Raw genomic sequence first — 16,627 nt, 5'->3', positions numbered from 1 at the left:
ATATCTCAAAACACGAAAACGACCTGTACAGCACCTACTCGATCGAGTGCCACAACCCACTCGATCGAATTGAGGTCACTCGATCGAGTTGCCCACTTACTCGATCGAGTGCCTCGACTCCAGAACCTGACGAGAATGCATCCAAAAACGTACTCGATCGAGCCACCTCCTTACTCGATCGAGTTGACCCCACTCGATCGAGTGCCCAAACATACTCGATCGAGTGCCCAGAAACGAAAAACTACCTACTCGATCGAGTTACACCCACTCGATCGAGTCACTCACCTACTCGATCGAGTGCCCCCCACTCGATCGAGTCATGTTGACTCGTATACTACCCGTATGTTCAACTCAACACTTCCACCCATCTATACTTTTATGCAAAACGACAAACAAACATATATATATATATATATATATATATATATATACACAAACAACAATAACTTCCTTTCCATGTTTTTAATAAGCCACATTATAGATCAACTATCATGCAATTCAAGTATTCAATCAACAACATATGTAATCATATCATCATCATATTTCACCTCACATCTCCTATCCTCCACATGCTTGCATCCACCAATTCACACAACACATTACTACATAGATACACAATACAAGATAATCACATAGCGATCCCGACACACACCCCCACAGTGACCGGTTCAAAGTTGTAAGGCGAGTTCGCGACTTTAGGACGTCTCCTAAGTCTTTGCATTAGCTCCTACAACTCCTACCCGGGTTCATTTTAGTTTGACTCCCTATGTTCGTTAGGTCATTGGTTACAGGTTTCAAGATCGTCGCTCTGATACCACTTTGTAACACCCCCATACTCCAAGTGCCTTACCAGAACCACTTAAGGTATGAGAATGCTACCATATCGGTTACCCGAGGCAATGATAATCAAATGGACAATAACGAAACGTACTTAAATAGTAATAAATTTTAAGTGATACAAACCAAATCCCAAAACTGATAAAAGAAATACAAACGTTCTCAAAATCCAAACGACTAAAACAACTAGTTCATGACACAGTGGAAGACTCTACGACATGTAATGACTCCATCTCAGGTATCCCTCGCGTAAGCCATCATACTTGCTCAACAACTGCTCACGATCCCCGAATGGATCACCACAGTTTTTAAAACATTTAAACGGGGTCAGTACTGATTACATAAAACAAACAGCTGCAATAAGACAATACAACAAACAACTCAATCAGCACAACTAAATCACCACAACTCCATCCCATCTCCACACACCTTACTACACACCGAAGTGTGTAGCTCTGCCAGAGTACCCATCGCAACAAGTACTCCTCGCCGCCAGTGGGAGACCGCAACCGTTCCCACCTAAGCCCTGCTCATCTTATCCGAGCGATAAACCCATGTTCATTAATGTCCACATCCCTTCTGTGACGGGTTCCACAGAAGGCGAATCAAGGGCGTGAAGCCACTCTCACAAGTGACTCCACTCAGCCAGGGACGCACCCCGACGATCACAGACAGTTATACAACAATCACCTTACACAATCAATAATTACCAAAACCAATTCCAATATGATAATTAATCAACAACAACAACAACAATCACCAACACATTATGTAACCAATACTAAGTAGGGAAACCCTGCCTGAGATAGAAATCACCACAGACGATCTAGCAGCTAATCAGAAAGTCTCCTCTATGAATCCTCCTCCTATAACATGCATACATACAATTACCACCACAACCATACAAATCACCCAAAACCCCCAACGATACCCAATTAGGGTTTTAAAGAAACTCAACGAAACACAACATAAATTATACAAGGAACTTACCCCTGACACGATGATCACAAGGGTGTAAAGAACAAGATGATTCGACGAACTTAGCTTAGGGATTTGCCAATAATGCGAGAGAAGCAAAGCACGTAACCTCTAATCGTCTCTTGAAATGTTTAGGATGTTGAAAATATGTTTAAGAAATAATGACAAACCCTTTTATATTAATCTCGTATTATTAACAAAACCCGTCAAACTTAGCCCGTAAAACACACTTACTCGATCGAGTTAGTGACTTACTCAATCGAGTGGCCTTTACTCGATCGAGTCCCCAACTTACTCGATCGAGTACCCTATAGGCAGTCTACTGTTTTGCGTTAAAAACAACTTACTCGACAGAGTAAGCCCCACTCGATAGAGTACCCATAGACACATAAAACCGTAGTATTACATTCATGACTTGAATGGTATACCAGTTCTCGACCTTGCAGAAGAAGTAGAGGATGAACTTCCTGATGGAGGTTGGACACTAAAGCAAGGTGGAAATAACATACCGGTGATGGATACAATTGATGAAGATGAGGAGCTGATAGACCTTCTCCAGTTTACTCCTGAGGATATCAAACCAGAGGTAGCCTTTTGGAATAACTCTGTTTTCTGTTATATTTTGGGTGCTAACCCACCTTGGGATGCTATTGAGAGTTATGTCTATCGTGTTTGGGATGGGTTTGGTATTGATAGAGTTTCCTTCCTCGATAATGGCATATTTATTGTAAGATTTACCAAGCCTGCGGATAGAGAAGCACTTTTGAAATCTGGTTACTATTTGTTTGATAATAAACCGGTTATTATTAAACCATGGCATGTTGATATGGATTTGGTGAAGGAAAAGGTTGTTGTGGTACCTGTCTGGGTTAGATTGGCTGGTATACCTCCCAAATTTTAGGGTAAATGTTTGCCTAGAATTGCTGACCTTGTGGGTAAGTATGTCCAAATGGATGGGGCAACAGTTGATAAGGTCAGGCTGAGTTATGCTAAAGTGTTGGTGGAGCTTCAAATGGACCAAAAACTACCAGATAAGGTACAGTTCTTGGATGAGAAGGGTATGAAGGTTACTGTGAATGTGGAATATGAATGTAGACCCATTTCTTGTACTAGATGTAATGGTATAGAACATGAGGCCTCTCAATGTAGGAAACTTAAGCATAAACTTGTTAGGGGTAATAAAACAAACCAACTGGTAAAAGCTCAACCTAAACCTAAACAAGTTTGGAAACCTATTCAAAAAACCAAGCCTTCAGTAAAATTGTCTCCTTCTATTTTTACACCTGATCTATTTCCCCCACTTGACCAGGTTAGAGCTACCCCAGTTGTTAAATCTACACCTGCTAAGCATATTATAAAATTGAATAGACAAGGTGGAATGGTTGGAGTCAGATTGTCTGGAAGATTCAGTCAGTATACATTTGTGGATGCTTTAAAGAACACAGCTACTCCTGGAGGAGGAGTAGTGGAGAGTGGGAAGGATCCTCCTGATACCAGTGCCAATGCATAACATTGGCTTCTGGAATGTTAGGGGTCTTAATGACCTGAATAAGCAAAAGGTGGTCAAATGGTTTATGCACAATCATGGAGTTGGTCTGGTTGGGTTACTAGAAACAAAACTAAAACCTAGTACTTTGCTCAAGAGAGAAACTTTTATTTGTGATGGTTGGAGTGTGACCACTAACTGCAGTTGGCATAAAGGAGGTAGAATCTGGATTTGGAGATCTCAATGTTTTGATATTCAATTTTTAGCATATGGTGCTCAATTTATTCATATGCTGGATCATTCTAAGACTGATGGGAAGAAATTTTATCTCACTATGATATATGCTTTTAATGGTCTCCATGAAAGAGGTGAGTTATGGAATTTTCTGAAGGAGGTGGCAAATCACTGTTCTGATCCTTGGCTTTGACTGGGGGATTTTAATACTGTTTTATCTCCTGTGGAAAGACTTGGGGGACATACAACTGAAGCTGAGATGGAGCATTTTCAAGAGTGTGTCTCTTTATGTTGTATGGAAGATATCACAGCTACTGGTGCCTTATTTAGTTGGTCTAACAAACAAGAGGCAACTGATAGGGTATATAGTAGACTTGATAGAGCTATGGGAAATTTGGAATTGATGAAAATGTTTGGGGATTACATTGCTCATTTTCACCTTGAGGGATTGTTTGATCACTGTCCCTGTACTCTGGTGGATAGAAGGTTTGATATTGGTGATAAAAAGAGTTTTAAGTATTTTAATATGTGGGGGACAGCTGATAGCTTCAAGGAAAGTGTTGAGAGTGTTTGGAATCAAGTGTATCAAGGCACTAGGATGTTTAGAGTGGTTAAAAAGTTGAAAGCTCTTAAACCTGTTTTTAAGGCTCTAAATAATAGTGCTTTTCTGATATAGAAAATACTACTGACATTGCTAGTATTGCTTTGGATCATATTCAGCAAGAGCTAATGGGTGACCCTAGGAATCTTGATCTAATCCAACAGGAAATGGATTTGGCTCACAATCTGAAGGAACTTATTACTGCCAGAGATAGTTTTTTGTCACAGAAGGCTAAAGTGCAGTGGTCAATTAAAGGAGATTTAAATACTTCGTATTTTCATCATAGTATTAAGAAGAGGTTGATGCTTAATAAAGTGTTTCAGATTGAAGATCAGGATGGAAATTTATGTACAGAAGGAGATGTTATTCAAAATGCCTTTCTAAGGTATTATCAGGGTCTTCTGGGAACTCACACTGAGGTTATTGCAGTACAAAATCATGTAGTTGGTAGAGGTCCTTATTGTACTGAGGCTCATTGGAAAATCTTGTCTAAGCCTGTCACAACAGATGAGGTTAAAAAGAGCATTTTTAGTATTCCAAAAGAGAAATCACCTGGACCTGATGGATACACCAGTCAGTTCTATAGGGATGATTAGGATACTATAGGTGATGAAATCTGTGGTGCTGTTGTTAATTTTTTTTAGACTGGCAAACTGTTAAATCAGATAAATGCTACAATTATTACTTTGATCCCAAAATTGGACATGCCAACTAGTGTGAAGCATTTTAGACCAATATCCTGTTGTGATGTTCTCTACAAAGCTATATCTAAGATCATGTGCACTAGGCTGGCCTTAGTTTTACCAGATATCATTAGTAGGAACCAAGGGGCATTTGTGAAGGGCAGGTGTATACTTGAGAATATTTTGATCTGTCAGGACCTAATTAGGCTCTATAATAGGGAGATGGCTTCTCCTAGGTGTATGTTTAAATTGGACCTGCAGAAGGCCTATGATTCTATAGAATGGTCATTTGTGGATTACATGCTGGTGGCTCTAAATTTCCCTGAAAAATTTAGGCACCTGATTATGGTTTGTGTCACTTCTACTACTTATACTCTTAACTTGAATGGGTCTCAGTTTGAATTTTTTAAGGGGAAGAGAGGATTGAGGCAGGGTAATCCTATTTCACCTCTCATCTTCTGTATCTGCATGGAGTATTTGTCAAGGATAATGGATTTTGCTACTGATATGTGGTTTTTTAGATATCACCCATTGTGTAAAAGTTTGAAGCTAACCCATCTCTTATTTGCTGATGACCTCCTTATGTTTTGTAAGGGTGATACAAGATCAATTATGTTGGTATTAAGAGCTTTGTCTACCTTCTCTACTGCATCTGGTTTGAAAGTTAATGCCTCTAAATCTGAGGTGGTATTCAATGGAGTTTCTAAGGATCTGAAACAAGATATTACTCAAGTTTCTGGCTTCCAGGAGGGATTATTACCTTTTAAATACCTGGGAGTTCCAATTCAGCCAGGGAGATTGACAAGGCAAGACTGTAACATCCTTTTGGAAAGAATAGAGACTAGAGTGAGAGGTATAGGTGCAAGAAAGCTTAGCTATACAGGTAGATTTGTGCTTATTACTTCTGTGCTTAATACTCTCCATAATTATTGGGCCTCTATTTTTTTAATCCCTAAAGGTGTTATCAAAAGGATAGAAGCTATTTGCAGGAACTATTTGTGGAGTGGTGATACTGAGTATCACAGAATTCCTCTAGTGGCTTGGGAAAAAGTTTGCTGCAGTAAACAAGAGGGAGGATTGAATATAAAAGAAGCTGGGGTGTGGAACATTGTAGCTGTTGGGAAGTTGGTCAACTGGATTTATACTAAGGCTGATAGGCTTTGGGTTCTTTGGATTGATCATGTGTATCTAAAAGGTACTGACTGGAATTCTCATTAACCTCCTCCTGATTCCAACTGGAACTGGAGGAATATTTGCAGAGTTAAGGATACTTTGAGAGGTGGCTAGTTAATGGACAATGGATGCCTGATTCGAAAGGGTATTCTATTAGGACTGGTTATCACTGGCTGTAGGGACCACACCCCCTGTCCAGTGGTATAAAACTGTGTGGGATACTTGGAATGTGCCTACCTAAACATTCCTTCAATGGTTGGTTAGTTATGCAGAAGGGGTTGAATACCAGGGAGAAACTAATGCATCTAGATATTTGTGATCAGGATAGGTGTGTCTTATGTGAGCAGGATGTGGAATCTCATACACACCTGTTTATGTTATGCACATACAGTTACCAGATTATCAGTGGCATTGAACATTGGTTGCATTTGAGATTACAAGGAGCTTACTTTGGGTGCTCCAAACTTCAGAAATCAGTATGCAGAATGGCTTGTGTTGCTTGCTGGTATTACATTTGGCAGGAAAGGAATTCTTGCAGGTTGAGCTTATCTCTTACTCTACCTGCTAAGATTGTCAATGATTTGAAGAATATGATCAGGGCTCGTATATTGCACAAGATTAGTCCTATTTTGCCTAATAGAGATCGTAGATGGCTACTAAAGTTGGGCATTCATATGTAATTTGTTTAAGTAGCTAAGCATTGCAAAAAGAGTGTAGTCGAGAAATTGTGTTCACTGCCTATGATTTGTCATTCATTAATAAAAGCTTACATTACACCAAAAAAAAATTATGAAGAATGAAGAATGTAGGTTGAAGATTTGAAAATTTGGTAGCATGAGATTGTGTTTGAGTTTTTAGTGCCCCCTTACACAGATTTGATGGGTTTGTACTAATAATTGTCCCCCACCCCTAATAAAATAATATTAGCTTCCCCACTACACTATTCACTAATATTATTAACAACCCACTATCTATCCACTATCCAAACCCATATTAATGTAAATGGTATCGATTCGCCCCGTTTTCACCTTGTGACGGATAACATCCATTACAAATTAGAATTTATGTTGAGACTAACACAAATTGTATGCACACAAGAGAAAAAGTGAAAACACATTCATCATTCATCATAAGTTATTTTTGTATGCACAACTACGATTGTGAGGGGTTTAAATACCGTAATCCTTGGACACGCCCCAAAATCCGGATTATTCGGCCCAACGTGGTTTGGATTACCGGATTGTTTAGACAAAAAAAAAAGAGAATTTTTTACCTGTACCCCGGTATATAACAAAAGAAACAAAATGCAGCTCCTCAACAAAACGTAACATTTTGCTGTCAAAAAAAAAAAAAAAAAAAAAAAAAAAAAAAAAACGTAACGTAACATTTGAACTCCCATCATTTGGGTGGGAAACTCATAAAACCAAACAACGTAAAAACAACACTTGTAACTTAAATTTAATTTTAAATCAAAAACAATTTCGGGTGGAATATAAAGAGAGACAAATTCGTCAACGGAAGAGGAGGAGAAGAAGCAGCAGCAGTAACAAAACCAAAAACCTAATTTCAAATTTTCCAATTTAATCGAAAATACCTCATATATTCTCAACTTTTTTTTATCATATATTCTCCCCTATTTATTTTATTTTATTTTATTTTATTTAAAAAAGGAATTTTTAGAAAACGATGAGTTCACAGGCGCCACCGCCTCCGCCGCCGCGCCGGACGAGCATGACACAGAAAAGATTACCTGCTGCTAAAAAATTCCCTCCTCCGCCGCCGTCGGAAAATGGCTCCGCCGTCAACAGCACCTCTTCCAGACCTACCTCTCCTTCGTAATTTCTCTACTTATTTTTTTTCATATGTTCTTCAATTGTTGTTATTTTTGTAATTTTGATAAATAATGAAATGTTAGGTCGACGGCGGTAGCGGAGAGGACGGTGAAGAAGTTAAGGCTAACCAAGGCGTTGACTATACCCGAGGGTACTTCTGTCTCCGATGCTTGTCGTAGAATGGCGGCTCGCCGTGTTGATGCTGTTTTATTGACTGATTCTAATGCCTTGTTGTCTGGCATTCTTACTGATAAGGTTTTATATTCTCATTTGATGCTCGTATCTCTTCGAGTTTGTTGTTGTCGTTGTTGTTGACTTGTTGATGATGTTGTTTTGACGGCGGTTTTAGGATATTGCTACTAGAGTTATAGCCGAGGAGCTGAGGCCCGACCAGACTGTTGTGTCCAAAATTATGACTAGGAATCCGATATTTGTTACTTCTGATACTTTGGGAATTGAGGCTCTTCAGAAAATGGTGCAAGGTGAGCTAGCCATTGGAGTTTTAATTGCATTTGTTATTGTGTTATTGATCTTACGAGATTTATACTCATGGATTTTACTTATGTGACATTGTGTCGAGTTCTCAGTTGTGGTAGTTAGTGACTTCAATAGACGGCTAGTTTATTGATGTAGTTTATGTTACTAGATATGACAAGTAACGTTTGGTTGTGTATCTACTTTACTGAAGGGATTGAACATTGTGTTACTAGATATACTGGCTTTGACTGATCTCTAGCCACAATGACGTACTCCAATTACAATAATGATCAACAAAAATTGTTTGCATAGGTTAAATGAGTATTGATTTAAGATAAAGCACGTCGTTTTTCTACCATTTGGACTACATTTTCAACCATGGCATAGTCTTCAAGTTTTTACTTTGGCTAGTAGATATACTAATTGGACTACATGTTGCTTTTAAAAAAGGGAGTTGATAATCTCTTTTTTAGTTGTCATGTCAGTTATAGCTGACATCTTGATGTTAGGAATTGTCTAATTTTCTTTTACAATCTGTCATAGGAAAATTTAGGCATCTTCCTGTTGTCGAAAACGGGGAAGTGATTGCCTTGTTGGACATCACAAAGTGTCTATATGATGCCATATCAAGAATGGAGAAAGCAGCTGAGCAGGGAAGTGCAATTGCTGCTGCAGTTGAGGGAGTTGAGCGCCAGATGGGAAACAATTTTAATGGTTGGTTGTTATCCTTCATCCTCTCTTCCCTCAGTGTGCTGAAAGCAATTCTTTATGAGTAAAACTTGTCAGGTTGTTGCTTTGGTATCAGGGTTTTCTTTGAACCGGGTTTGTTTGAAATTCATATGTTGAGCTACTTATCTAATACTTTCTCATTTTCCCCCTTTTCCAGCACCAACTGCGTTCATTGAAACATTAAGGGAGAGAATGTTCAAGCCTTCATTGTCGACTATAATCACTGAAAATATCAAGTATGCATAAATAAAATGCTCCTTTCATATCAAGCGCGTTGTTTGTGAATTATTCTCTTTTGTGATTTTTTTTTTTTTTTTTTTTATGAATGCTTGTGTTTCAGGGCAGCAACTGTCTCGCCATCAGATCCTGTTCATGTTGCTGCAAAAAGGATGCGGGATGCCCGTGTTAATTCAGTAATTATAACAAGTAGTAGCAAAGTTCTTGGGATCCTAACGTATTGTCCTTCACCTGATTTTTCTTTCTCATATTCTGATACTTTCTGGTTTTAAAGGTCCATTTGTTTATTTTGCAGCTCAAGGGATATTCTAATGCGGGTTGTAGCATCGAACCTGTCACCTGAACTAACTTCAGTCGAAAAGGTTTGAAAAAAATACTTATTGCGGAAATTGTCTATTAAAATCTGCTAACAAGGAAGCAATTATGCTTAGTCCTGTGGTGCTTGGTGTCTGACTTTGCATGTGCTTATCTAAGGTGATGACGGCCAATCCTGAATGTGGGACCGTAGATACAACAATTCTTGAAGCACTACATATAATGCATGATGGAAAATTTCTTCATCTTCCTGTTTTGGATAGAGGTAAGAAGCTGATAACTAACCTCATTAAGTGTCAACAGTCTCATCAGCCTATTGATAGTTCTCCTGATTGTTGCTATTGTCCAGATGGATCAATTGTTGCTTGTGTTGATGTCCTACAGTTGACTCATGCTGCCATATCCATGGTATGTGGTTTAATTGTCTATTTGTAGACATCACACGTGCTTCGTTGGGGTGGCAATTAGTTCCCTCATTTTTCTGCCTTCTGGATTATCCAATCTCTGCTTTTGTGCCGGTTTATACTCTGTGTCTGTCATCTTATTTTCAAATTTTCTGTGATGAGCCAGATGGCAAAAGAAATCAGATAATAAAAATGGACATTCATTTATGCTGAGTATGATTTTTCCCCAAATGGTAAATTATAAGCTTTGCTAAAATCAATCTTTCGTCAGATAAACTCTATTTCAGTTTTCACTGCAACTTTGGATATGAGCTTAATATTTGAACTCTATTTCAGTTTTCACTGCCACTTAGGATATGAGCTTAATATTCTGTGTGTATTTGTTAAAAGTTCCAGCACAACTTGAATTTTAAAAATATTTTTGTTCCTTTTTTTTTTTTTTTTTTTTTTTTTTTTTTTTTTCCCTCTCTCTTGATCTATAATATTAGTTTTAACGAGTGATACAGACCGATTAGTGCAACAGAATACTAAACTTCCATTCATGATAAACTTAAGAGCTGATTGATTAGGAGAAGGATCAGCGTATGTGCTTATTTGTTATTATCGAACACGAATTGAGATTCTATTAAGAAAATAGAAGCTTTGAGATTTCTCTTGAAAAATAAAAACTAAACAAGCTTGGAGATTTATCTAATTATCTGTTTGTAATTAGATTATGATAAAATATACTCTACTACTATTAACCATTGATGTTTCCAATGCAAATCAGATGTTTGCATATGTGGACTTTGGGTTCATGCATGGATTTTAAATATCCATTCTAGACGTCGAGGAACTAGTTCTTTCTCAGTATGCTGCCTAACTATGGCAATATGTATATTGCCTGTTTTATTTGAGTAGGGGTCATTGCTTTTACTTCTGCAGTTTTTGGCCGTTATAGAACTCAAAGCTGCTCTTTGGTTTGGCTGTTTCGTGGTTACTTTTTGTTTTCTGAAAATCTTTGCTATCTAGACTAGATCTCACTTCATATGTTTTTCTTGGGTGTGTTGGAAGGTTGAGAGTGGCTCTGGAGCTATGAATGAGATGGCAACTACTATGATGCAGAGGTTTTGGGATTCGGCCCTTGCCTTAGAACCACCAGATGATTCTGATTCTCATAGGTTAGCATTCATCTTGTTTGAACCTTGAACTCTGGTCTACTATTTTAGCAGTTGGTTTCTCTTAAGACGGGCATATCCGTCTGAAATTTAAAACGGGTCAAATAGCACCCTACTTGGATAGATGGGACAAGCCTTTTGCTAGTTTATAGGCATTATGTTTTTGTCCCATCTATCATGTTTGACCCGTTCTATGTTTAAGACGGATATGCCCGCCTTAAACAAGAACTTGTGCTATTTTAGATATTAACTAGTTTTGTGACCCGTGCAATGCACATGTTTTATCAAGACGCTTCCTTAAAACTTTGTTTTGATACGAAAATTTAATGAAGGGGAAGGAAAATGGAGACCAATGTTTTTTTCAACTATAAATAAAAGATTTTAAGATAAAATGTAAAATGGTTGACACATGTTGTGAAATAATCCATGTTGCGGTAAGATTTAAAATAGGGAAGAATTTAGTTTGAGAAGTGGGTAGTTAATATAGAGTATAATCCTTCTTAAAACTTATTCATGCATATGTTTGTTCAAAGTGGGTTGCAAAGTCTAAGTGTACTTTTTTGTTAGTAAGTCGACGTGTACTTAATGTGATGACATTATAAACAAAGAAGGAACACGTAGTTTTATTTACGTGGAAATTCTTATGTTAATGACAAAATATGCAAACATAAATTCATTTTGATGGACTATCTTGTGAATTGGAGTTGTATTACAGTTATAATCTACATAACATTCTAAACATGATGATATAACTTGTTGCCTAAAGTCATATGCATAATCATTTTTCATTGTATTTAGTTACTTTGTAGGGTAACAACCGAATATTCTACATCATGTTTCAAACCAAACAATTGTTGTGACTAATCACATACCGCAAATCTGTCGGAATCTTGAAATAGGACGAATTTGTCTTAGCAATGTAAATCAAACTACTTAATGAATGCACAACATCTTCCATATTAGCTGTTCAATTACAATCTATACGTACTACCTACATGTCAACAAAAAAAATACATGTAAGCAAACTAATCACCTTATAAGCAGATTACAAATACTAATCACGTGATTTAGAGATTAGCAAGGAAGGAACCAGAGTTGGTTATTTGACTTCATAACTATGAAGTTGAACTTTTTTATTTTACGCAGAACTTAAATATAATTTTTTTAAATTTGTAGCTTTATACTATGAAAAGTAAATACATGGTATTACTACCCAAAATTCTATTATTAGTGTTTAATTTACTTAAGTATTTACAGAATTTGTTTGTAAATTACTTAAATTAAATAAATATTTTCTTTTCCATATATTTTATATTTTCCAAAATCTTATCCTTTACGTGAAATAATTTCATGTAATAAATACACAGTATTACTACCTTTTAAAATTCTATTATTAATGTTTAATTTCACTTAAATATTTACAGAATTTGTTTGTAAATTACTTAAATTAAATAAATATTTTCTTTTCCATATATTTTGTATTTTCCTAAGAAAATATTTATATGATCTTTAATACTCATTTGTCGATTAATTAGTTCTGTAAAACATCTTCTATATACAACAAAGTTATAGTAACAAAATTTTTCAAAAAAAAAAAGTAGTGAATTAGTGACAATACAATTTTTTTTTGGTTTCAACTTCATTTATTCTTCTTCATTCTTAATTTCTTATGTATTCAGTTTTTTTATTTCGAATACGTATAATACTACTCCATATGAAATATCTTGAAATTATTAACTTATAGTTAATGCGTATTTTTTTATTGTAGTTTTTTTTTGAGTTAATTAACTTTAAAGCTAATGGAATATGGATGGATTTTTAATGGAAATAAGTGAATTAAATTAATGCAATATAATAATAAATTGATAATGTCACATTGTTATTGTGTACGTGGCTTTTTTTCTTCCCATGTGGCAGTGTCTACGTGGCATTTTTAGACTAGCCTTTTAATAATATTTTATAGATTTATCAGTTCACTATTTACAGCGAAATGTCAGCTGCGTTAATGAACTCTGAAGCTACGGATTTGGGAAGATATCCATCACTTGGTCTTGGAAGTTCTATTTCATTTAAATTTGAGGATCCCAAGGGTCGTGTTCACCGGTTTAATTCTGGTAAGTATCATGTATGTACTGTTCAACTGCAAAGAACCTTACGAAAGGTGAATAATTGTGGAACAAATTATTTTTGAGAGAAGGCAAATTTTTATATCTAAAGGAGCTATTATAAAATTTGGCACAATTGCTTCATTTCAAAGCTCTCTGATTCCTTGTGCTGGTGTATAGTATTTTATTCATGATGCTACTTTTTTTCTGTAAATATTTCTTCAGCAACCGAGAATTTGGATGAGCTCATAACCACGGTTGTACAAAGAATAGGTTCAAGTGAAGATGCCAGCCGTCCACAACTGCTGGTGAGTGTAACTGATCTACCTTTTTTACTTTTTAGACCCTTGTTTTTTTTGTTTATTATTATTATTATATAGATGTTTGCATTAGTGATTAGCTTTCCATTGGTGTGTAGTATGAAGACGATGAAAGTGATAAAGTGTTGCTCACATGTGATGCTGATCTCATTGGTGCTGTGCTCCATGCTAAATCAGCGGGACAAAAGGTAACTTTTGCTCAGTATGCAGCTATAGTTTCTTCCTAAATTTTGCTCTATTTGCATGAAATCATGAACTGTTCTACGCTCTATGAAGTCAAGTAGTTGAATGCATTAGTTACGTTTGCCCGTCTTTCTCCACAGCAGTGCCGTGGATTTTTTTCACTTGATGGTTGCAGACTTGTAGTTCATTTTTATTTTTGGAAGAAATAAGCTTACTATGCACGACCACCTGCCATTAAATTTCGATTTAGACATAAGCTTATCTACACAGCTATTTAGAGTTCAGACTGGAGGGCCCTTGTTTGAAAGTGCCCGTTTTTGGGAATTTATGAGGAATTGAATGTGGGAACGTTGGCTCTAGGAAGTACGGATGTCGGGGAAATGATGTTTGATAGCTAGGAATAATGATGAACAGACGAACACAGGGATCACTTCCCAGACATCCGTATTTCCTAGACATCCGTATATCATAAAAAAGAAAAAAAGACATCTTAGCCACGATCGGAACGATGTCTATTTACCATTTAAATTTTATTTTCTATGAAACAGAATTGCTTTATACTTGCCTAAATCATACAATTACCATTTAAATATACTCTTCTATACTACTCGTATATCTTAAAATTATGATGAGACGTAAAATTTATAAACCAACTTATGAGACACATTCACTACTCTCGGTGTTAGAATTATTACTTTCACTACATCCCCTATTAATACTACTTCGTATTACTTTCACTACTCTCACGGTTACTATTGTTACTTTGGCTACTTCCGCTATATTTACAATTAAATTCAGGACGAGTTCCTTGGAAATGCTAGGAATTAAACTATTTTCCACTGTTTTGGGTAAAAGTTAGACAATTGTTTATGTAAATTACACAAGACTAATGATGAGATGCTTGACTGATTTTGTGCGGACGTAGGTCCTTGTTTCTGTTGTGCTCGTTGTTATCACCTGAAAGCATGCAACAAACTTAGCATCGGGGGGTTTCGAGGAAAGCCTGTCCGATGCCTAAGTCAGATTATACCTCACGTGGTCCGACCGACCGAATTCCTCGAGGATTTATTCATGCCGACATATTGTAGAGAGAAATGATGAGCTTAGAGAGTGAGATTATATACCTATTTAGGTGAACATTGTCATCTATTTATATAGTGTACTAGTACGGACAAGGGTGTAGACGTGACAAGTGCACATATCCCGTTCCGTACCTCCGAGCAGTAGTCGGAGGACTCATGCTTCGCATAGTCAGTCCAGAGGTAAGGGGTGCTCTTGATTGCACACGTCACTGTTGGTTCCGCTCGGAGGGAGTGTCTCACTGTCTCCGCATGACCGAGCTCGTGGGAGGGAGTGTTTATGCGCATCTTTATAGGGGTGAGGACAGTCCCCGGTTGGAGACCATTATTGGGATCGAGATGGAAAATCAAAGCATTACCATCAAGCATGCTCCTAGTGATCTTAAAAATCAAGCTAGAGCGTTTCTGTACGAACACAGGGATCACTTCCCAGACATCCGTATTTCCTAGACATCCGTATATCATACAATAGATCGTTCCGATCATGGTAAATAGACATCCGTATTTCCCAGACATCTGTATTTCCTAGGAAATATGGATGTCTGGGAAATGATGTTTGATAGCAGAACCTATTAGTCCAAGTGGAACTTTAGAGTTAATTTCTGTCAACAAGGATCCTAACTGTCTTTTTTTTTTTTCTTTTTTTTCTTTTTTGGCGTTTTCCAGAGTTTTTACATATTTGATGATTTTATGTTATGTTTAAGGTTTTGAGGTTGTTTTTGGAGTTCCCTGATTCCAAAAAGAAAACAACTTCCGAGAATTGTCTTACTACTACTACTACTACTACTACTACTGAGAGATCGGGGTGGACGCCTCGACATTCAGGGATTTTGGCAGGTGCAGCTTCGGTGACCGGTTTTGCCATACTTGTCTATTTACGACGTACCAACACAGCCTCCAAAAGTTGACCACTCATCCCTAGCACCTTTATCTTTTGTTCAAAGGCTCTGCTCGAGCTCGTGTGACAATTGCAGGTCTGTAGGCTGTAGCTACAACTCATGCCAATTTTTTTTATCGATGATTAAAGCGACGTCATATTTAAGTTGATGAGACGGTCTGACAGACATAAAATTCTGATTTTCTGTTGAGTCCAATGATGTACAAAATCTCCTCGTGGGGATGTCATATTCATATACTCGATACTAGTCAGACTAATCTAACATCAAGATACGGCATCAAGATAGAATTGTTGTTTCATTTGCTATTCAATTGGTTTCAAATGTTGTTATACGTTCGACACTATTATCACCAGAATTGCCATTATTCCAAGAAATTACACAAATTCTCATTTAACCTATCTTAAGCTTAGGATGGATCAAATACATACCGAATCACATGGTAAATTGTCTAGGAAATATCAAAAGTTGTCTTTATTACCTTCATGTGGTAGTATTTAATCAGTCTTAAGCAACACTCACGGAAGAAATTACTGATGAAGTAGCCTCATGTTAGAATATTTATTGTGGAAGTAACAACACTATTAGCTTAACTTTTTACATCTTTTCAAGTTACAACACATTTAACTACAAAAGTCCTCCCATGGTTAAGCTACTAGAATTGTTGCTTAGATGGATCAACTTACATATATTTAATGGGTATATATTTCTTTTTGTTGGTTTATTTGAGCTACTAGTTTCATGGAGCTAGTTACTCAACCTAAGATAGTCATGTGGAGCAATCCAATAGTAGAACAACTACAAATTTACAAAGAAATCATTTTACTCGACTGTTGGAGATGCTCTTAAAAAAGCAAAACATTTCATTTGTATTATAGTTCCTTGTACTCGTTATTCTTCG

The 16,627-nt window shown here is 36.8% G+C and overlaps 1 protein-coding gene across 2 annotated transcripts; it reads left to right on the top strand.

The window, feature by feature from the left end:
* Positions 1-7,439: 7,439 nt before the first annotated feature.
* LOC141642858 (CBS domain-containing protein CBSCBSPB3-like) lies at positions 7,440-16,039 on the top strand. 2 transcript variants are annotated; one of them, XM_074451819.1, is made up of 14 exons: positions 7,440-7,827; positions 7,908-8,079; positions 8,174-8,306; positions 8,845-9,015; positions 9,188-9,266; positions 9,371-9,484; positions 9,563-9,629; positions 9,742-9,847; positions 9,932-9,990; positions 11,040-11,146; positions 13,130-13,257; positions 13,474-13,556; positions 13,667-13,756; positions 15,535-16,039. In XM_074451819.1, exons 1-14 carry the CDS (start codon positions 7,679-7,681, stop codon positions 15,736-15,738), a joined length of 1,662 nt encoding a protein of 553 aa, XP_074307920.1. In that variant the 5' UTR covers positions 7,440-7,678; the 3' UTR covers positions 15,739-16,039. The 2 variants fall into 2 exon arrangements, with proteins under 2 accessions (XP_074307920.1, XP_074307921.1); XM_074451820.1 differs by having other exon boundaries at positions 14,677-16,039.
* The last annotated feature ends 588 nt before the right edge of the window (positions 16,040-16,627 follow it).

Source organism: Silene latifolia, chromosome 2 (genome assembly GCF_048544455.1).
Source record: "Silene latifolia isolate original U9 population chromosome 2, ASM4854445v1, whole genome shotgun sequence".
In the NCBI taxonomy this organism is placed as follows: domain Eukaryota; kingdom Viridiplantae; phylum Streptophyta; class Magnoliopsida; order Caryophyllales; family Caryophyllaceae; genus Silene; species Silene latifolia.
The sequence above is the reverse complement of the archived record's forward strand: the minus strand, read 5'-3'. Positions and strand labels throughout refer to the sequence as shown.

What these genes read in the sequence shown, in the direction of transcription:
- LOC141642858 (XM_074451819.1), top strand. Translation starts at nt 7,679, where the DNA reads ATGAGTTCACAGGCGCCACCGCCTCCGCCGCCGCGCCGGACGAGCATG. An exon ending in AACTAACTTCAGTCGAAAAG is followed by an intron (nt 9,630 to 9,741) that starts GTTTGAAAAAAA and finishes TGCTTATCTAAG; the next exon opens with GTGATGACGGCCAATCCTGA. An exon ending in CTAAATCAGCGGGACAAAAG is followed by an intron (nt 13,757 to 15,534) that starts GTAACTTTTGCT and finishes GTTATGTTTAAG; the next exon opens with GTTTTGAGGTTGTTTTTGGA.